Raw genomic sequence first — 22,500 nt, 5'->3', positions numbered from 1 at the left:
CTACAGACCCACACGGCTACCCACCTGGGACTATCTTCCATTTCAGCGGCCTCTTTTCTCTTTCTGTCCTGTGAATACAATTCAAATTATGATGGAGAGAAAAGGCTGGATTCAAACGTTTCCACTCGAGGGGTCTTCCTCCCTTTGAAAGATCTCTAGCCCATCTTGAAAGAACTTGAGGCGGCCCCTTGTTTTGCTCTGACCTTGTTTTCACTCTCTTTTTTTACACATGTGTGATGTGATATGAAAACACACACACACTCTCCCATGATCCAGAAGTTGAATATTGGCTGTTCAGCTGGTAAAGGTGACTAATGATACTTGCTACAGAAATAGAAAAGAGAAAGAATTTTGACGTGGAAGGGGTCCGACAGAGGCTTCGCTTCCCCAGGCAGTATGCATACACACATTTCCTGTGTCCCTGTCTGGGGAAAGTTCAGCTCTATTCAGAAGGCAAAAGCAAGAGGTGGGACACACCTGAAGGGTTCCTGTTTTAAACAAGGGCCGATTCCAGATGACTAACCTTAAGTCGCTTCATGCCGCCCTCTTCCGGATCGCGACGGGGAAAATGCGAAATATCGCGTTTCCTCGCGCGAGTTTTGCGCGTCGTCGGCCCTGGAATCGGCCCAGCTTCACCTCTTTGGGAGAAGAGAAACACAAGCTCCTCCCTGAGCATTTGACTGGCAGATGAACACTAAGCCCATATACCCTCTCCTCTGGTCTCTCTATAGGAGGCATCTTACACAGGGATGCTTACGTGTAGGGAGATGCAATGTTAGCCGGGAAGCATAGTTTTTCACCTCTCTACACAAGCCAGCAGAGATCACTCCTCAGAGGGTTTGTTCATTTCATCTTCATGAAGATGAAATTAACAAACTCTCTGAGGAGTGATCTCCACAGCTCTGTCTTTTTAAACTACCCTCCTGTAGAGAGGCGAAATTGACAGAGCCTTTGGCTCTGTTTTTTTAAACTATGCTTCCCAGCTAACATTGCATCTCCCTACATTTGAGCCTCCGTGTGTAAGAGGTCTCCTGTAGAGAGACTCTGGGAGAATAAGAACTTCCCTTTTTTCTTGCGGGGACTATGGGGGCACTGACACACACACACAAACCTCTTGTGTTGTTCTTTTGAAGAAAGAAAGAGCTTCTGCAGCTTTATTTGAAGATTTTTACAAATATCTCAGCTTCTTTTTTGTTCATAATTAAAAATGGATTCCAATCAAAATCCAGCTACTGAGCAGCGGCCCAATGCCAACATTAACACTGAATAATATTAAGCAACTTGTTTAATTGTTTATTTGCTTAATGGTTTATGGAAATGTCCTTGATACTGACTGTGCTAATCTCGCATTGTGTAATCCACCTTGAGTCTCACTGAGAAAGGCGTAGATCCAGAGGAGTCAGCCGTGTTAGTCTGTAGTAGCAAAATCAAAAAGAGTCCAGTAGCACCTTTAAGACTAACCAACTTTATTGTAGCATAAGCTTTCGAGAATCACAGTGTGATTCGAGAATCGAGTGTGATTCTCGAAAGCTTATGCTACAATGAAGTGGGTTAGTCTTAAAGGTGCTACTGAGAAAGGCGGACTCTAAATGACATAAACAAACAAACAAACAAACAAACAAACACACTTTGATTATACACGTTTTAAATAGAATAAATGGAACTGATATTAGCAAATGTTGCAAAACAGCAGCCCTGAAACATCTATTGTAAATACAGATCCTGTGAGTGCGAGGACCAGGTGGCAGCATCTTCATCTTCATCATCTTCCCCCTCCCCCTCCCCCAGCCCTTTTCAGTCTCAGGAACGTTTACTGAGGAACTCACCTGTGCTACGAGCCATGCAGGTCAGCTGCCTGACTGGGGCTGCTGTTAGTACACAAGTGTTCCTCCCCCCCACCGCCCCCAGCCGGGAATACATTTTCCCAGAGGTCAGAAAGGAGCAGGGCCAGATCCTGGACTATCAGCACTTTCCTCTGGCAGTTTGTGGAATCCAAACCAAAGCAACTCCCTTCAGAGGGTGAAAGATCTCTCAGGAAAGGGGTTGGAACCTTTGCAAAAACAAAACCATACGCTTATCTGCTGAACCTCTAGGCGGAGCTTGCTGACTCCATAAGGCCGAGGCAACCACCAGGAAGACCCCGTTTCTCAGAGCTGCGGAACTCAGGAGTTACTCCTAAAGACCCTTCTGCTAGGGATGCAGATGGTCTCACGTGTGGAGGCCCTTTGGGTATGTGAGTCCCAAACTATGGAAATAGTTCCAGGTGGGTAGCCGTGTTGGTCTGTAGTAGAATTGCAAAATTCAGGTCCAGTGGCACCTTAGAGACTTAAATCTAGTTGGTTAGGATTTCACTGTGGGAGTCAAGAGCTCATAGCCTGGAACTCTTGTTGGTCTCTAATATGCTACTGGACCCAGAAGATGGAAGCTTTTAAAGGTGAACACCAGCACCTTGAATTGAACCCCCGAAGCCCTGATTCTCAAATTAGAGCAACTTCAGTCTCTAGGGTTACAAGCCTCCAAGTGGGGCCTGGAATTCCACAGGAATTAAAATTAATCTTCAGACTACAGAGATCAGTTCCTCGGGAGGAAAGGGCAGTGTCAGACTGCAGACTGTATGGCCGCATCATATCCCTGCTCCACTCTCCGCTCTCCCCAAACCCAGCCCTTCCAGGCCCTGTCCCCAGATCTCCAGGAATTTCCCAACCAAGAGTTGGCAACCCTTGGTGAAGGCTGCAAGAGCTTTGATGTGCTAAGGAAAGTATATTGTGCCTGTTGATCCTTGGTGTGTTTGTATGTTTTAAGGTATCCAGCAAAACGTTTCCTCCAAATCCAGGGTTACTAATTTCCAGCTATCATTTTTTCTTCACTGCAGTAAGCAGAAGAGTTGGGTTTCTTGGTATTCTTGTTGTGTGTGCATGACGGTGCTGTCCCATTGAATGAATTTGAACTGTTGTCTCCTCGAAAACTGGAAGAATTGTTCTGTGTGGTTATAATGCCTATTGTGTGACACCCCCCCCAACCTCACCCCCCCCCCCGCAACCTCAGATCCCAGAGCGTGGCAAAGCAGTCTCTTCCAAGGGGGAGTTGTGTAAATCATGGGCCGTCGTCACACGGCCATAAATTTAGCGCCAAACTAGCGCTATCTCCCGCTGAATGCTCACCTTATTCCGGTTCTGTTGCGATTTCGCCATTCTCCCCAAATCACGCTTTGTGACTCTTTATGTCATCCTCATCCGCTTCCATGTGAATGCCCTGGATCGACTTTGAATGCTTTGCAACGCCAAAGCGCTCACTTCCCCGATCATCTGTCCCACCTAACGCTGATTCTCCCGCCCCACACTCCCACAAGCCCCAGCGCGACCCGTAATTAAGCCTCAAAGTCATTTTTTTAAAGGTAAGCCTTATAGCACTATTGCGATATTCTGCCATGCAAGAACAACTGAAGCAGTTTACACCGATTGAGTACACTGACATTTCCTCTAAAATGTTAGTGCCAAGTAGCCGTGGATTCTCTGCTTCGCTGCCCATCTTGCCCCCCCCTTTTTAATATATATGTTGGCCCAGCACAACATTGGTATAATGGAAGTGAGATATAGCGCAAATATTCGAAAACAATTTTTTTAAAGGGGAGGGGCGGGATTTTTTGGCCCCATTTCCGGAGGCACTTTAACTGCCCGTCAAATTGCGCTTTTCCCTGTTAATGTGACCAACTGGAAGCACAAGCAGTAGTCAAAAGATGGGAGAATCCGTTCTGATAATGATAACAGAGGAAACGATTTCTAGAGCAAAACTGACAAAATAAGGGACCATGTGACGACGGCCCATATCTGTAAAACTGCAGGAATTAGAATTTCTTCTTGTCAAAACAGGGGCAGACTTCTGAGAAGGAAAGCGCCAAGCCTTGAAGTCTAACCTTTGGTTCTGGAAGCCTGGCATGAGAGATCCCCAGCTCTTTGAAGCAAACATTAGGAAGAAACATTTTCTGAACTAGTTTTGTGGCAAAAAGTGGCTTCATATGTCCCCATGTAGAGGTTGGAAGTGAATTTCTTCATGTTGTAAAGAGTAGCTGCTGCCAGCTTTCTAAGAAGGGAAGTTTTCCTTGGGGGAAATTTGCAGTGACCCATTTGCATTCAGCTCAGCCCACTCGTTGGTGCTCGAGCATATAGCGGGTGAGGCTGGCTGACCTCGTGAGACCCCTTCCGGCAGGGACCGCCCTCCTATGAAGGGGACTGTTCTATTTATTTTATTTATTTATTTTATTGGATTTATATCCCACCGTCCCTGCAAGCGGGCTCAGGGCGGGCCACATCATAAAAAACACAATTTAAACAGCAATAAATAACAGTTAAAATCATAAAAATCATAAAAATTCTGACTTTTTTTCCTTCCCAAGCTCCCCTTATTTAGCTGCGGAAAGTCCAGGCAAGCCCAGTTAAAGGGGTAAGTTTGGAAATGGAGAAGCGGTGGTGTTTAACCCCTCCCACGCCAGGCTGCCTGGAGAGGTTTGTGGTTCTGGCTGTTCCCATGGCATTACGCGTTGGAAGGAGGGGCTGGCTGGGTCGTGAATCTTTCTCAGGAGCCTTGGAGCATGTCACAAAGGGCTGGGGTTTCTTCCCCCCCCCTTTCTTTGAAAAGAGAAGCAGCTCTTTTGTTACTACTAAAAGGGGGGCCAGGGAGATGGATTGCTGGGAACTGCCCTCCCCCTCCCCGACCCCCAAGCATCTGCTGCTAATTCCCAAAGAGGCAGGCCTGCCCGGGCTCCCTGGACTGTGGTGAGAGGTGGAATGTGCTTCCACGAGAGAGAGCAATAAAATGAGGGAATGGCTAGAATCCTGTGCTGATGTGCATGAACTGGCTGCAGAATCTGCAGGTGCTCAAAAGCTAGAAGAGGACCAAGCAGGTGCGGCTTCTCAGCGAGCCACTGAAACCGGGGTCCAGCCTGAGCAGCTGTCCTGATGCGTAGCACGGTGGTTAAGTGGTTGGACTGCACATCAGCACTCTGCCGGTTTGACCCCCACTCCTGCCCTGAGCTTAGCACGTGGCCTTAGGTGAGCCCTCCTCTCCGCCCAGCTCCCCAGCTGTCTTGTGGGGATAATAATAACACTGACGATGTTCTCTGCTCTGAGTGCCCACTCATCTGTCTAGAAGAGCGGGATGTAAGTGCAGTTGTTATTATAAGGGAGCTGCTGTAGCAGAGCGGTTAAATGGTTGGGTTGCAAATTAGCACTCTGTTGGTTTGAATTTCACTGAGCTCAGCTGGCAGCCTTGGGTGAGCCCCTTCTCTCATTCCAGCTCCCCAGCAATATTGTGAGGATAACAATGACACGGATTTTGTTCACCACTCTTGAGTCGGCACTAATCTGTCTAAAAATGAGATATGTAAGTGCAGTTATTATGAGAGCTGCTGTAGCATAGTGGTTCAGTGGTTGGGCTGTGAGTCAGCATTCTGCTGGTTCGACTCCCACTCCTACCTTGAGCTCAGCAAGCAGACTTGGGGAAGCCCCTCCACTCAGCCCAGCTCTCAGCTGCATTGTGGGGATAATAATGACAATGCCAGAATAAACAGCTGGCTGCCTCTCCCCTGTTATAAAGCATTGTGGAGACTAACAATTGGTTGGGGTGAAGAAATGGATAGAAATCTTGGGGTGCCTTCATGGCAAACCTGTTCTTCCTCTTGCAGACGTGTCCGTGGACTACAGCCCTTGGCTAGAATAAAAACAAGTTCGCCTGGGAAGTGCCACAAGACTCCTGTCTAATTAACACCTCTGGAATCTTTTTGAAGTCCTTGAGAAATGTCTTGCTCATCTGAACGAGCTCCTTAGTCATCTGCTTTCTAAATGCAGCCCATGGAACCATCTGCTGGCTGCAGGCTGAAATGCACCCGCGGGGCCAGAACCCACTTTTTATAAGGAGCCTTGAAGAAGCTGTGGACCGAGGTCCTTGGCTCGTGGGTTTCGCAGTCCCAACTCTGGGTTAAATTGTGTTTTTGTGCGGTCCTTACAGGACACTCCTCTCGGAAGTCTTGCTCATGTGCTTCAAAGGCCCCCATAATGTTGCTGATAAATAGCCAGGTCTCAGGGCTTGGCCTGCAGAGACCTCAGGGATCGACGGATGGTGTCAGCCCCTGGTATCGGCCCTCTGTGTGTGCACTCAAGTGCCTCAGGATTCAGCTCCCTCCCTCTGGGTCTCTAGAAGTTAAATTGGGTCAAACGCAGGATTGAGGAATGGAGACAGGAAAGAGCTGCATCACTGCGGGATGGGGGTGGTCCTGGGCCATGGTGCTCAGTTTAAAGATGGGGCTCACATGCACGCACATGCACACACACACACACACATAAGAACATAAGAACATAAGCAAAGCCATGTTGGATCAGGCCAGTGGCCCATCCAGTCCAACATTCTGTCACACACAGTGGCTAGAAATCCAGTGCCATCTAAAGGACTGTCAGTGAGGCCAGGACACCAGAAGCCCTCCCACTGCCTTCCTTCCAGCACCAAGACAACAGAGCACCACCTCCCCACAAAGAGAATACCATCTATCTCCTGTGGCTAATAGCCACTGATGGACCTCTGCTCCATATATTTGTCCAGTCCCCTCTTGAAGCTGGCAATGCTTGTAGCTGCCACCACCTCCTGTGGCAACGAATTCCATGTGTTTATCACCCTTTGTGTAAAGTAGTATTTTCTTCTATCTGTTCTAACCCGACTGCTCAATAATTTCATAGAGTGCCCACGAGTTCTTGTATTGTGAGAAAGGGAGAAAAACACATCTTTCTCGACCTTCTCTAACCCGTGCATTATCTTGTAAACCTCTATCATGTCTCCCCTCAGTCGTCTTTTCTCCAGGCTAAAGAGCCCCAAGCGCCTCAATCTTTCCTCATAGGGAAAGTGTTCCAACCCTTTAATCATTTTAGTTGCCCTTCTCTGTACTTTTTCCAGTGCTATGATATCTTTTTTAAGGTGTGGCGACCAGAACTGTACACAGTACTCCAAATGAGGCCTCACCATCGATTTATACAGAGGCATTATGATACCGGCTGATTTGTTTTCAATCCCTTTCCTAATAACCCCTAGCATAGCATTAGCTTTTTTTATGGCAGTCGCACACTGTGCTGACGTTTTTAGTGAGTTATCTATCATGACTCCAAGATCTCTCTCTTGGTCAGTCTCCGCCAGTTCAGACCCCATCAACTTGTATTTATATTTTGGATTTTTGGTTCCAATGTGCATTACTTTGCACTTGGCTACATTGAACCTCATTTGCCACATAGATGCCCACTCTTCTAGCCTCGACAGATCCCTTTGGAGTGCCTCACAATCCTCTCTGGCTTTCACCACCCTGAACAATTTCGTGTCATCTGCAAATTTAGCCACTTCACTGCTTAATCCCAATTCCAAATCATTAATAAACAAGTTAAAAAGCATTGGACCCAATACCGACCCCTGTGGCACCCCACTGCTCACCACCCTCCACTGTGAGAAGTGCCAAACACACATACACACACATGGTCATTGAAGATGCTCCAAGATTAAAATTTAGAGGGGGCTACATCTCCTGGCCCCTTCTTACACGCCCAGAGTAATGCCAATCGCCACTTTGGGGTTAAGTAGCAATTTTCCCCAGGCCAGTTTGGATAAGGATCCTGGTGGTGTTTTGCCATCTTCTGGGCATAGAGTAGGGGTCCCTGGGGGTGTAGAGGGGAGGTAGTTGTGAATTGCCTGCATTGTGCAGGGGGGTTGGACTAGATGACCCTGGAGGTCCCTTCCAACCCTATGATTCTATGATATCTGTTTGACACGTAACCCTTCTAAAGATCCTACTCTTCACACCAGAGACTCTGGTGATCAGTTGGGGGAGGCAGGGGCTAGAGCCGGTCTGGGGGCAGATTTGGCAGGGTGAGAGAGTTTTCTGCTGGTGTGTGCAGGGGACAGCAGCTGTGGTCCAGACCCCCGGGTTCTGAATGAAGGGTCTTTCCAGGATCCTCACCCCCACTCCCCAGCGTCTGCCGCAATAAATCCCTCCATATCAATCGTGAAGGCATGTGGGGGGTCACTCTCTCCTGGCTCCAGCCCCAGCTTCCCACATTGGCTAGAGATGCAAGCAAAGGCCACAAGAAAGCTCTGCCGGGGGTGGCTTGGCCAGGGCCCTCAACATGTTGATTCCAGACATGCCTTTCCTCTGTGGATGCTATCTTTGCATGGAGCTCATTAGCTGGCACCTGTGATGTCACCATGAATCCTCCGTAGCGCAGTTTTTACATTTTTAATAGACTATGTCTCCCTTTTAAAAAATGAGCTGGATGAATAGATAAATGAATAAACATGTTTGCTGTGCAGCTGAAAAAATAAAACAAAAGTGGGGGAGGAGACGGACGTTGTTTACTTTGTTGCTACTCATTTGGGTTGTGAGACTGTTAGGAAGCAAGGCGTGGCTCTCTTTATTTGGGAGACGGATCACCCTAACAGCCTCATGGACGGCTGTCGTTAGCCATAGACTCCTAGGGGCCGAAGCAGCATTCGAGACTATCGAGTGTGACCCCACTTTTGCTCAATGTAGGAAATCCAAAGTTAGAGCTCCAGCTTGGCTGTAAATGCTAAAATGTGGTTCTGCTGGAAAAGGAAAAAAACCCTGTTAACAGTCCCAAAAGAGGAGGAGGAAATGCAAAGCTCAGTTCTGCCCCCTTCCCTGTAGTAATCGTGGGTGAAGCATCCACTGGGGGGCTCTGCCCACAGCCATCCCACAGTTCGACCTTTGAACCAGATCAGTGGAGGTTTTCTTTGATCCGTTTTTAAGGAGGGAGCCCCTGAGCTATGCTCAGAACGAACGTGGTGTCCTAAGGATGCTCCCATTTAATTAGAGAGTCTTCCTACATTTCATGCAGGTAGGAGGGAATCCAGCTGTTGCTAAACAGGAAGAGTAAGTACCGAAGAATTAAAATTGGCGAGCTTGCCTCTAACAAAGACCAGAATGTTACACCGGCTCCTCAACAGGAAGCAAAGACGTTCTAAGACCATGCCCAGTAGGAAACTGGAACTCCACCATATTGCAGAATAGATCCTAATCGAGCACCTGTTTCCCCAGAGGTTGCTAGAAGCTATAATAAGTTTCTTTTTCATAATAATCATCACTTTTGATTCCCAGCCTTCCTCTGCAGAGCTCAGGCTGGCGCATACAGGGCTTCCCCCTATATAACCCTCACAGCAACCTTGTGAGGTAGGCTAGGCTGAGAGATTATCCAGTTTGCTTTGGGATCAGTGGGGAGAATTCCAACTCCAACTCTCCTCCGCACAGGACAAAGGCCGCTATCCTGTGCCGGCTGAATGAGACAGGAAGACATTCCCAGCTCCTAAGCCTTGTGAAAAGAGTCCAAAGAAAGGTGGGACGGGCACTGGCAGGGGAAGGCAGCGGATCCTAGTCCTCTCCTCACTCCCTCCCCTCCGCTCCCCTCCTCAGATCAGTCATCTTTTAGTTCATTTCTGGGTAAAGGGTGCTCTTTGGGTTTCCAGGTCTCATCCAGCCTGAGACGCAGCGTGTTGTAGACGACCACCCTCTCCAGCAGGAGGGACCCCACAAACCAGAAGGGACAATACTCCAAGGTGATGAGACCCATGAAGTTGAACCGGAACCCGCTGTAGTCCCAGGGGCAGGCATTGAAGCAGCGGAGGATGTAGCCCGTGCTGAACTCCCAGAGGTAGATGCAAGCGGTGTAGAGGAGGCCCCGGACCAGGAGATTACAGCGGCTCATCAGCAGGAGGTAAAGATGTTCTAAGATCGTGCCGAAAGTGCCGTAGATGAAAAGGGCCCACACGCTGGTGACCCCCTGGAACCTCCAGTCCCGGTCCACAACGAAGTCCCACGTGGCCGTGAACATCACTTCCGCGAAGTAGCCATGGATGGCATAGATGTACCACCGGCACAGCGGGCTCAAAGGCTCAGCGTTCCTCCCCATGGCTTGTGACCTGCAGGGAGGAAGACATGGGAGGATTCATGTGTTGGGTGCCTCTTCCGTACTCGAAAATATCCCCGAGGAATGGCCAGCCCTTGAGATGTTCTTTCAGGGCCCTAGAGCATCGTACGTCTCGAACGGGGGACTCGGGCGGTGAGGGGGGGCAGCTGCACAGGTACAGAAGAGGGGGCCCGTTTAAGGGAGCCCAGTCCGTCTCCTTCGGAGATCATTGCAGAGCAAAAGCAGGCAACCCACTCAACAAATGGGAAGAGCCATTTTACAGAGCGCTCGTCTTAGAAAGTTACAGGTGGGTAAAAATATTCAGATTCAGATTTATTCGGTCTAGGACCAGCACAAATCGAAAAATCAGAAAAATTTACATTAAGACAACTAAAAGATACAAAAAGTCAATCCTGCTATGCAGCAGTTGAAATTTACTAAAGATTAAAATCCCAACTGGTTTTGCAAGCTGCTGAAAAGGATTTGAATAATAATAATAATAACATAAGATTTATATACTGCCCTTCAGGACAACTTAATGCCCACTCAGAGCGGTTTACAGATTATGTCATTATTATCTCCACAACAAAACACCCTGTGAGGAGGGTGGGGCTGACCCAAGGTTACCCAGCTGGCTTCAAGTGGAGGAGGGGGGAATCAAACCCGGCTCTCCAGATTAGAGTCCTGGGCTCTTAACCATGGCCGTTTCCACATGGCTTACCTTTTGCTGGGATACAGCGTGTTCTCGCATGAAATTGCGGCAGGAAGACGCTGTTATCACGCGATTTCGTGCGAGATCACGCTGCATTCCAGCAAAAGGTAAGCCGTGTGGAAACGGCCCACTACACCAAGCTGGCTCTCCACACCAAACTGGCTCTCCAGTTGGCACAATTAATAATAATCTGTTGGTTAACGGCCGTTAAAAGCTTCTTTGAAATATCAACATCAGAACAGACTGGAAAAACTTTAAGTAATGGGGTGATTATATAGGGATAAGTTTACATCTCCCCTCCAAAAGTGCAGAGGGAAGAGCTCACCATCTTGCCAAGGTAAAAGCTCTCCGTGGGCTAGGTACCTCTGAAAGGGAGAGATACGGAGCCGGAGCGACAACATATCTAAGAGACCAAAAAAATGGGGTCATTGTTGTCTCTTTGTCGCTCAATATCAAACACCCTTTGTTTGACCATTGCTTTTACTCGGTCATATCCCATTTTTACAATGTTTCCTACAGAGAACCCTAAATTCTGCAGTTTGCAGTGGATAGCCTTCACCCAAAAGGATTGATAATTATCTTGAAGAACTAAAGGGGTCAGGCCCTGAGGGTTATATGCTAGCTTCAGCAAAAGTTGATAGAGACTAGGCTTACCCTAGCCTCCTTACAGGCGGGTAGCTATGTCGATCTGTCGTAAAGAGCAAGATTCAGGTCCAGGAGCACCTTAGTTGGTCTCTAAGGTTCTACTGGACCCAAATCTTGCTCATCTTAGAAACTCAACTATGTCACAAAAGGAAAGCAATAGCAAAGTCTTTATAAAAAGGGCTGAGGAAACAGCGTCATAATTGCCAATTTAAATTGAATGGGCCCCTGTTTCACTTGAAGAATGCCATCAAGTGCAGGACTTCATCGTTGAATGCAACCCTTTCCCGAAACACACCTGCATAAGTTAAAATAAGACACTCATTACCCAAAAAGGCCTACAATTTCCGCCTAGTTTTGAATATTCATACATAGGTATAATGTGTGTGCATTTCACATCAACAACAATAAGGATATGACAATAAGGATATGCTGCCCGCAGGTTACCAGGATCTGCTCCCGTCTCACCAATGGATAGCTGAAACAATCACCAGACAGATAGTAACAGGCAACCCCAGATAAGGTTGCCAAATTCCAGGTGTGGGTTGGAGATCTCCCAGAATTAGAACGGATCTCCAGGCAACAAAGATCAGTTCCCCTGCAGAAAACAGCTGCTTTGGATGGTGGGATCTATGGCTTTATTCACTGTTGAGGTCCTGTTGAGGTCCTTCACTGTTGAGGTCCTTCCCCCTACCCAGGCACCACCCCCAAACTCTAGGAATTTCCCAGGCCTTCCTCTGAAGCCAAGAGGGCCAGCAACTGACTCATGGTTTGTTTTGTCTCGGTGTTTTGGGAATTCAGATTATCAGTTCGGGAATGGAATTGCAAAAGACAATGGTGTGTCTAGAACAGGATAGCAGATAGCAGACAATCCAGATAAAAGTTGGTTCTTGCTCTTGGTCCGAAGACCTTTTCTCTGTCCAGTTTTTCAGCTGGATTTCCAGTTATAGTAGCCTTCTCTCCCATACCTGTCAGTTTCCTGGGAATGCGTTTTCCTGTGATAGCACGCAGAATACAAAGATCTGCCGTCTGCTCCTCCAGAATAGACTGTATACTCAGACTTCCTTTAGAGCTGTATGTACATTTTGTAAAAGGGGGGACAAAATGTCCAAAGAAAAGCTGAAAGTTGGGTGATAGATTATGGAAATCAAAATCGGCACGGGCTGCCTGGTTTGCATGAGTTGGGAAGAAAGGGACTGTGGGACGAAGGGCCAAAACTCTCAGGATTCTGGATTCGGTCCCAAAATGCCGAGCTTTCACAAAATGATCACAAACCCAAAGAACCGATTTGTGGTTTTAAGGTGCTAAATCAAGTTTCTTTGTGTCGCCTCAGATCTGCCCTTCATAAAAAGGCTCTACTGGACCTAACAAGCACATTTTTATCCCACCTATCTTCCAAGGAGCTCAGAGCAGTGTACACAATTCTCTCTTCCCCACATTATCCTCACAACAACCCTATAAGGTGGGCGACATTAGGCCCACCTTACAGAGTGTGACTGGCCTGAGATTATCCAGCAAGTTACATAGGAAAGTGAGATTAGACCCAAGAACTCCCAGGCAGTTAGTCTGACACTGTGTTAGCCCAACAGGGACCCTTGCAAGTACAAACCAATGTTAGCCCAACAGGGACCCTCGCAAGTACAAACCAATGCGCTGGTAGGCTTTGGTAAGCCATGCGGGCTGTCTATTCAAGGATCCACTGAGTCCCCCGGGGGTGGGGATATGTGCCCCGGACCCTGTACTAACTGGTTCTTGGCCACCCTGCCTCGTGAACCCTGATGATGTCTGAGATGTGGGATGCAATATGTGCTGCTCGAGGTCGTTTTATCACTGTATTTATGTGATGGTTACTAGTTTTTATCATATGTTTTTATTATAGAATTGTTTATGTTCTGTTCCAGCATTTCTTCAACTCTGTATTGGATTCTTGCTAATGCTCTGTCTTTGTAAACTTGTCTTTATTCACCCTCTGGCATTGTTTATGGAAATGTCCTGGATATTGACTGTACTAATCTCACACTATGTAATCCGCATTGAGTCTCAGTGAGAAAGGTGGGCTATAAATGACATAAATAAATAAAATAAAAATATGTATTTATTGTGTTGTTTATCCGCTTTGAGCCTGCTTACAGGGAGAGCAGACTATAAATCAAATCAATCAATCAATCAATCAATAAAAGGCTGCCCAGAAACCTCAGGCTGGCTCCTGTGAGCAGGCCATGGCTAGACTACTGTAATGTGCTCGGTGTAGGGCAGCTTTAGAGAAGAAGTCTTGGAAACCGCAGCCAGAACCAATTGTGGATGTGCCACGTTACCAATTCAATGCTAGTTCCCATTTTAAAAAGCAATCCACCAGAAAAGCAACAAACAAGACAATAGAAAGGCAATTAAAATTCAGTCGAGATGCTTCTTAGGGAGAGAAGTCTTGGCTTGTTTCCATCTGCTCAGTAATCTGATTGTATTACAGGATTGTAGATCCAGAGGAGTTAAACGTGTTAGTCTGTAGTTGCAAAATAGTAAAGAGTCCAGTAACACCTTTAAGACGAACCAACTTTATTATAGCATAAACTTTCGAGAATCACAGCTCTCTTCGTCAGATGCATGGACAAAGCATGAATGAATGAATGAATGAATGAATTTATTTGCGGTCAGAGACCATTACAATGGACGAAACAAGCTTTCGAGAACCACAGTACTCTTCATCAGATGCATGCATCTGATGAGGAGAGCTGTGGTTCTCGAAAGCTTGTGCTACAATAAAGTTGGTTAGTCTTAAAGGTGCTACTGGACTCTTTACTATTACAGGATTGATACCCTGTAATAGTAACAGCTCAAGGGCCATAAAGAGCAGCAGAGGCAGAAAGGGCCTCCCTGCCCACTTTTGAGGGCCCCAAATTAGACTCTGGAAATAGGAAGGGACAGCAGCCAACTTGGTGCCCTCCAAAGTACGCAGAAAGCCAGGTGTGGCCCTTGGGCTGGAAAAGGTGCCCGCCTCGGCCCAAGGTACCTGCCATTGGAGCCCTGGGTAACATTTGCCAGCAAACGTGAGCTGAATTGATACCAAGAACATCCCCATATTGAAAGAAGACGCCCCAATTCTGAACAATTTCCTGACTTGCGTTTGGCAGCCAAGCCAACCACATGGGAAGTGTCTGCTTTTTCTTCTTTCTGCTTCAAACTTGTCACTGATCCTTTCCCTTCCATCGTTCCTGTAGCCTTTGTTCCTAGCTGCCTGGTCTGCCTAGGCTGCAAATGATGTGACTTTGTTATGCTAATGTTGTGTTATCATTTGTCTGCGGCAGCCATTGCTTTCAATGTTTTTGTCCGTTTATTGATGTTGGTATGATTTTGCCAATGCCAGCTACTCTGGGCAAAAGATCGTTGGCAAAATAGGATTCAGAGGTAGACTGCCTTTGAACCTGAAGGTTCCATGTGGCTATCTGAGTAATTGTTATTAACAATGTTTCATGCTCTCTCCTGCACTGACGACATTCACGCATGCACAAAAAATGTGTCCAAGAGAGGCTCAAAGACTTCAGAGTGTCATACGAAGATGCTTTTTTGTTGATTTTCTTTTGCAATCGAACCATCTCTTCCAAGGCATTCAAAACCTGCTCTCTAGGCTACCTCCACCACAAACCAAAGTGAGGTACTTACCTCTGAATTGCTGCTGCAGGTTCTCCCTCCCGCGGTGGCCTTCAAGCAGTGAACTGGTGAGTAAACCCAGAGGGTCTGCAAGAGCCTCTTTCCTCCTCGGGAAGGGAGAGGCACTTAGTGGTTGCAGCAGCCCAGCTTGAACTCCAGGGCTGTTTCTAGCTGCGGCTCTTTTGGCAGGTAGCACAGATGCTGACAGTGGGGCCCGCCCACCCGTTTGGTGGCTGAGTCACTTCCTCAGTTTCCCCGTGGTCATGACACTGAGCATACCTTTGCCAGCAATCAAACATTGTCCTCGGAAGGACCACTCCATTTCCATCACGGTCTCCACTCCTACTTCACAGAGAAGATTCATGTTCTGAACCCAGGACAGAAGAGACTGTTTTCCCGCAGTGGAGGAGCCCCTGTGGCTGGACTCAGAAATCAGCTGCTGCTGGGGAAGAGCCGACCTCTAAGCACAGGGACTGGCTGCCTGCAGTTCTAGCCGTGCCCTCGGTGATGAAAGACAGTCTGTCTGCTCAGAAAAAACTCTGTTTTTCTGGAGAACTTCGGCAGAACCCTAAGTCCTGAGGCTAAACCCTCCAGAGCCCTGAATCCAGCCAAACCTGATTCTTGGCTTGGCATACAGTTTGGCTCTTTCGTGCCCCAGTTGGAGTTAGAATTCGCCTCTGCCTTTCCCCCCTCCGTGTAGCAGGTTCCTCGCCTGCTTCCAAGCATTCCTCCCCTGAGGTTGCCAACTTGGCACCTTACTCTGCTTTCAGATCTCTCCTGGTAAACAGGGTGCCAGGTTCCAGAGACGCCGCTTTTCTCAGAGAACAGCTCATCCTCCCCAGCTAACAAGACTCCTATGGGCCACGGAAGGCTATTTTAGCTTTTTGGAGCTGCAGTTGGGAAATAGAGACCCTACACCACGGAAACAAACAATCTCGGAGGGCAGGAGCCCTCTGGGGAGATCTGAGCTGGAGTGTGTGCGTGTGTGGGGGGGGGGGAGTGAAAATGTACTGCTTATGCCTATGATATCTTGGGTGTACTTGTGTGCTCTAATTACAGTAGACAGGGAAGGCAGGGGGTGCATATCGACACCCCGTCCTTTTCAAAGGGAAGAAAGGTAAAGAATGCCACGGAAGGATGCCCAAGGTTTTGGATCTCATCGAGTAGCTTCTGGTTGTGTTTCTTGCCTCCCAACTCTCCACGATCTACTCAGAAGAATGGAAGGGATCTAAAATGTGCACCATCATCACAATCTCCTTGCAGGGCTCTTCCCTTCAGTCTGTCCCCTTCCCCCTCCTAAACATTGCCAGGGGAAAAAAGGGGTGGAGGATTGACACACCGGTGAAAATTGCTGTCTGTGCAGCCGGGATATCATGTGTATGACTCTTGGACAGCCTATCAGCCAAGCATGCCTCCGTGCCACATGCCCCTCCCCGGGAAATGCTACCAGTAAGAGGCCGATTAATAGACCTGCTTCCGTTGCATATACACATACACACGTTGCAATTTCACAGAGAGTGGTGAGTTAGCAGCCAGTTAAATATTTGATGCCCGCTCCCCAGTGGTCTGCATCCCTGGCTTCTGAGGAGCATTGGCCTACCCAACAGGGCTGTTGGATTATGGATTGTGGAAACAACCATTGCAAACGATGCAGATTATGGAGATCAAAGGACGTGAAGGATCTGAAACCCTTGAGCAACAAGGAAACTGTTACAGGCGGCGATTCAGGTGTCATGGTCAGCTTCTGTTGGGAGAGGAGGGCACTCAGCAGCAAGGATATTGGAATTAGAGATGGTATGGTGTACTGTCCGGTGTTGGTCTGTAGTCGAAGAGCAAGATTCGGGTCCAGTAGCACCTTAAAGACCAACTAGATTTCCAGAGCAGTTAGCTGTGCTAGTCTGTAGTTGCAAAATAGTAAAGAGTCCAGTAGCACCTTTAAGACTAACCAACTTTATTGTAGCCTAAGCTTTCAAGAACCACAGCTCTCCTTATCAGATGGCATCTGACAAAGAGAGCTGTGGTTCTCGAAAGCTTTCGGCTACAATAAAGTTAAGGTGCTACTGGACTCTTTATTATTTTGCAGCAACAGACTAACATGACTAACTCCTCTGGATCTAATCCCTGAGAAGTTCTCCTGCTCAAGCCTCACTGAAATGAACAGGAGGTATGCCAGCAGCTTGGAAGTGGCACTTTGGGCTCCTCCTGCTTCCCAGGATGGGCCAGTCTGACCTTCCTAGCAAATCCAAATGGGGCAACGGAGAGACAGGAGAACAAGCGATTGCGGAAAGGGTTCAGCTCACCCCTCTCTGCCACCATTTCTGCACCCCAAAGCGCAACAGATCAAAGCTTTTCGAAAGGACCCCCAGAGAACGTGTGAGGTGTTTCCTGCGCATTACATTTTGTTTACCGCAGCAATGCAAGAGGTCACAACGTGGGCTGGCTGCTTCGCCCTGCCAAGGCAGCTGAGCTGAGGCCAGTAGTTAAAAACGGGCTCCGTTTGTTTTGGCAGGTTCCTCCGGGCACAGAGCTGGGAGGTTTAATATTGTCCCTCTCTTGATCAAGTCTTACCTGTCCTTCCACAAAGTGTGGGGGATTTGAACCTGTGGCTGCGGCGGAATTCTTTGGCGCTATCATTTAAGCACTTGTTTTCCAAAGGCTTTGGTTGGGTTCTTGTGTAATAGTTGACCGTGCCAGTCAGAGAGGAGAAGCCGGCCACGTCAGTCCATTGCAGTGAAAATAACCCCCCTGCCTGGTGGCACCACAGAAGATGAACAAGTTCTTATTCAAACAGAAGCTTTGGAGGCCCAGAACTAAAGGGTTTGTCTTCGATGAGCCCTTGCCACTCCCTGGATTATTTTGGATTATGGTTGTTGTTTTCTCACTGCATTCGAGCACTGGTTTGAAATGAAAAGGCTTGTGTGTTAGCCAGAGTTCATACAAAACCCGCAAAGCAGGGCTCCAGTAAAAAGATTCTTAGAATCACAGAATCTTAGGGCTGGAAGGGGCCTCCAGAGTCATCTAGGCCAACCCCCCCCCTGCACAATGCAGGAAGTTCACAAATTCACAACTCACACACACACCCCACACACATACACACTCAATGAACCCTGGTCCATGCCCAGAAGATGATAAAACATCTCCAGGATCCGTGACCAAACTGCTTAAAAACCTCCAAAGAAGGAGAGCCCACCACCTCCCGAGGAAGCCTGTTCCACTGGGGGACCGCTCTAACTGTCAGGAAGTTCTTCCTAATGTTTAGCCAAAAACTCTTTTGATTTAATTTCAACCTGTTGGTTCTAGTCCAACCTTCTGGGGCAACGGAAAACAATTCTGCACTATCATCAATATGACAGCCTTTCAAGTACTTGAAGATGGTTATCATACCACCTCTCAGTGGTCTCCTCTCCAGGCTAAACATACCGAGCTCCTTCAACCTTTCCTCATAGGACTTGGTCTCCAGACCCCTCACCATCTTTGTTGCCCTCTTCTGGACATGTTCCAGCTTGTCTATATCCTTCTTAAATTGTGGTGTCCAAAACTGAACGCAATACTCTAGGTGAGGTCTAATCAGAGCATAGTAGAGAGATACCAACACTTCGTGTGCTCTGGACACTATATTTCAGTTTATACAGCCCAAAATCGCATTTGCCTTTTGGTAGCTAATACCACATCACACTGCTGACTCATGTTCAGTGTATGGTCTACTAAGACCCCTAGATCCTTTTCACACACACTACTGCCAAGATAAGTCCCCCGCCATCCTATAATTATGCATTTGATTTTTCCTACCTATGTGCAGAACTTTACATCTATCTCTGTTACAATTCATTTTATTCGTTTTAGCCCACTTTCCCAGCCTGTCGAGATCATCCTGTAGCCTGACTCTGTCTTCTATTTGGGGCCCCTCTCTGTGATCCATCCCTTGAACGCTACCCTACCAGGGCATCCGATGCCAAAGTTTTACTATCTCTTTGAGGTTCTGCACTCCAGGCCCAGAAAGAAATAGCCTTCTTCCATCATCTCGCAATCCCTCCCATCTCCTCCATCCACCCCTCGTAGTGTTGCCTGGTACCAAAGATAGAGATCTAATCAGCCAGAGGTTGCCTGTTCAAACCATACCTCAGCTGCAAACTTGTCAAGCCCCCCCCCTCCAATGTGTGGGACTCATAAATGTGGCCTGCCCTACAGGGCTGCAATGTGTGGTTCCAGAAGAGTGTCAACTCAGACTGTTTTGCAACATAGCAAAAAGTGGTGGGCGATGCGTCCGGGTGCAATCCAGGAGTTGCACTCCACCATCCCTTGCAATGTTGCAAAAGATCCTCGGGTGCATCATGAGATCTGTGATTTCACGCTGCTTCATCACCAGCCCGAAGGAGTCCTGCAGGCTCAGTCCTGATTTGTGCTGAATTTACAGTCTCTAGCAACAATCACTCAGCTGTTATGGACTTGGGGACCTTTGGAGGTGGAGGCTTGGGTGCCCAGCACTGCGACTTGCAATTAGCAAACAGGATAAAGCATCGGCAAGGGCTGGAATAAGGATCACACAATTTAAGATTGAGTCTTCCGAGGAAGGGCTGCCTCCTCCAGCTCCGCCTGCTCAGGCACTTGGGTCTGCTGGATAGACTGTCCTGCCACCACCTGAGGCTTCCCACATATCATGGGCCTTTTTTAGTGGTGGTGCCATGACTGTGGAACTCCCTGCCCCAGGATGTTTTAGCTGATGGCTGTAAACCCTCCTTTTCTACCGGGGAATTTGGCTGGCTTCAGGGCTTTTTTTTTCTGGGAAAAGAGGTGGTGGAACTCAGAGGGTTGCCCTCGGAGAAAATGGTCACATGGCTGGTGGCCCCGCCCCCTGATCTCCAGACAGAGGGGGGTTGAGATTGCCCTCTGTGCCGCAGAGCGTCAGAGCGGCGCGGAGGGCAATCTCAACTCCCCTCTGTCTGGAGATCAGGGGGCGGGGCCACCAGCCATGTGACCATTTTCAAGAGGTTCTGGAACTCCGTTCCACCACGTTCCTGCTGAAAAAAAGCCCTGGCTGGCTTGGTGGCTCTTTCTCCGCTTTCATTTTCTCTGGATTTGAAACCCATTTTTTCTGGATTTGAAACCGTGTGGTTTTATCTGTTGCTGTTGGGTCAGCTGTTTTGTTTGCTGGTGTCTTAGTTTCTAATGTGTTATTTCCTGTTGTGTTGCTTGTTTTAAGGCTTCTGGTGCTTTTGAATTTGTTTGTATAAATTGTTTTTATGATTTAATCATAAGCTGCCGTGGTAGCTTTAATATAAAAAGTAGGACACTATTTTGTGGGACTCGGTTGGTTGGTTTTCATATAACAATCACTTGCACAAATGTTTAGACAACAGAGCAGTAATTGCTTTGAGTTTTATCCCCCCTTCTTTCCCTGTGCTGGGTTCGAGAAAGAAGAGTGTTCTCCCCCCACATTTTGACCTCACAACAACTCTGTAGCCCCGAGCATGTGACAGCAAACACCTGTACATGCATACATCTGTTTGTAAAAAAAGAGCCAATATGTCACTTTACAAATTAAACTGGAGGCCAGTACTTGGGTAAGTGTGGAGTTTGTTTCAGGTGCGCAGCCGTGTTGGTCTGCAGTAGAAGAGCAAGATTTGAATCCAGCAGCACCTGAAAGACCAACTCGATTTCCAGGAAGAGTCCAGTAGCACCTCTAAGACTAACAAAATTAGTGGTAGGGTATGAGCTTTCGTGAGCCACAGCTCACTTCTTCAGATACTCATGAAAGCTCATACCTTATCACTAATTTTGTTCGTCTTATACTGGACTCTTGCTCTTTTCCACTGCTACAGGCAGACTAACACAGCTACCCATCTAGATTTCCAGGATATGAGCTTTTGAGAGTTAGAGTTCCCTTCCATCTGATGAAAGAAGGTTTGACTCTCACAAGCTCATACCCTGGAAATAGATCTAGAGGACTTAGCCATGTTAGTCTGTAGTTCCCAAAAGAGTCCAGTAGCACCTTTAAGACTAACCAACTTTATAGTAGCATAAGATTTCGAAAACTACAGCTCTCTTCGTCAGATGTAGACCATCTCACAAAGAGAGCTGTGGTTCTCGAAAGCTTATGCTACAATAAAGTTGGTTATTCTTAAAGGTGCTACTGGACTCTTTACTACCCTGGAAATGTGGAGTTTGTATCACAATTTCAGCTGTACCAACACTGAACGTAACATAAGAATGATTAAACACCACATATAAAGGAAAATCAACTGTACATTGATTGTACATGCATTCATTGTAACTTGTGAACAGGTTACAAAAGTGGGGAGGACAGAAACAAAGAGGCTGACTCAGTCACCCCAAAAGCTTCATGGCAGAACAGAGATTTGAACTTGGATCTCCCCAACCCCAGTCTTGCACTGTAACAACTATCCAACACTGCTGCTGCCTGCTACACTTCTGGGTCTAGTTCAAGGCTCTCTCTGACAATGGACAACAGAACTCTTGAGCAGGGGGATAAAATCCCTTTTTGACCCCCGCTGTCCCGGCACGTAGCAAATGCACCTGTCAGCTGTTTGTCCCAGCGGTGAGGAGCAGAAGGCTGGTGTGCTTCAGAGTGGTTTGGAGGGGGTTATCAGGCTCAGAAGAAGGGCATTGCCCCCCCATCTCCCTTAGCCAGGAGCCCCCTACAGTAGCTGCTCTGGCAGGAATGGCAATGCCAGCTCTCGCTGGGCCCCCAAAGGCAGCTGGAGAACCAGTTCAGGCTGGAAGTGGCTCCGGCCTGCCCATCGCAAAGAGTTCCTCACCTGTCTTACCTGCTGCTCCGGAGAAACCCAGCCAGGCTTTGGATTGGCTGCAGGGGGGGGGTGCTTTCTGTGCAGGAAGGAAAGGCCGCGCCGCATCTGGCTTTCCAGAAGAGCACTTTGACTTAAGTTTGCTTCCCCCACTTGACAGCCAAGGAGGAGGGATAGGTCTCCTTGAGGTAGGAGCACCTTGCGTGGAAGGGGCTGGAACAGAAGGCAGGGCGGGGGAGCCAAGACAGGCAGGCTGGCGAAGGGCAGGGATCCACCTGCTGCGGAATTTCTCCCAGGGGTTGTGCCCTGGGCCTGGATCTCTGCAGAAGTTCACACTCCGAACTGTGTTTGTTTTGATGGGCGGGGGGCGGGGGCAGCGGACCTTTTCTTTGCTAACTGAAAACTAATTATTTGCTGAGAGCCACTTTGGTGTGGTGGTTAGGAGCAGCAGGACTCTAATCTGGAGTTCCGGGTTGGATTCCCCCCTCCTCCGCTTGAAGCCAGCTGGGTGACCTTGGGTCAGTCACAGCTCTCTCAGAGCTCTCTCAGCCCCACCCACCTCACAGGGTGATTGTCGTGAGGATAACAACAATGAACTTTGTAAACCGTGCTGAGTGTGGCATTAAGTTGTCCTGAAGGGCAGCATATAAATCAGTTGTTGTTGTTGTTGTTGCTGCTGTTGTAAATTCCTAAAAATAGAAGATCCACCCACAGCCTGAGGGAAAGGCAGTCTTGTTTTTCTCATTCATATGTCACAAGTTCTCTAGTCTAACCCACTTACCCAAATCCT

At 47.9% G+C, this 22,500-nt stretch overlaps 1 protein-coding gene across 3 annotated transcripts; it reads right to left on the bottom strand.

Moving 5' to 3' along the window:
- Positions 1–7,525: 7,525 nt before the first annotated feature.
- LOC129343694 (transmembrane protein 229B-like) lies at positions 7,526–21,794 on the bottom strand. Of its 3 annotated transcripts, none has more exons than XM_055000056.1 (2): positions 14,959–15,361; positions 7,526–9,960 (listed from the first exon to the last, which is right to left on the bottom strand). In XM_055000056.1, exon 2 carries the CDS (start codon positions 9,948–9,950, stop codon positions 9,456–9,458), a length of 495 nt encoding a protein of 164 aa, XP_054856031.1. In that variant the 5' UTR covers positions 9,951–9,960; positions 14,959–15,361; the 3' UTR covers positions 7,526–9,455. The 3 variants fall into 3 exon arrangements, with proteins under 3 accessions (XP_054856031.1, XP_054856030.1, XP_054856028.1); XM_055000055.1 differs by lacking the exon at positions 14,959–15,361 and adding an exon at positions 21,732–21,794 and having other exon boundaries at positions 7,527–9,960; XM_055000053.1 differs by lacking the exon at positions 14,959–15,361 and adding an exon at positions 21,723–21,793 and having other exon boundaries at positions 7,527–9,960.
- Positions 21,795–22,500: the final 706 nt, after the last annotated feature.

Source organism: Eublepharis macularius, chromosome 15 (genome assembly GCF_028583425.1).
Source record: "Eublepharis macularius isolate TG4126 chromosome 15, MPM_Emac_v1.0, whole genome shotgun sequence".
Classification (NCBI taxonomy): domain Eukaryota; kingdom Metazoa; phylum Chordata; class Lepidosauria; order Squamata; family Eublepharidae; genus Eublepharis; species Eublepharis macularius.
This window is presented reverse-complemented; position numbering and strand designations above follow the sequence as displayed.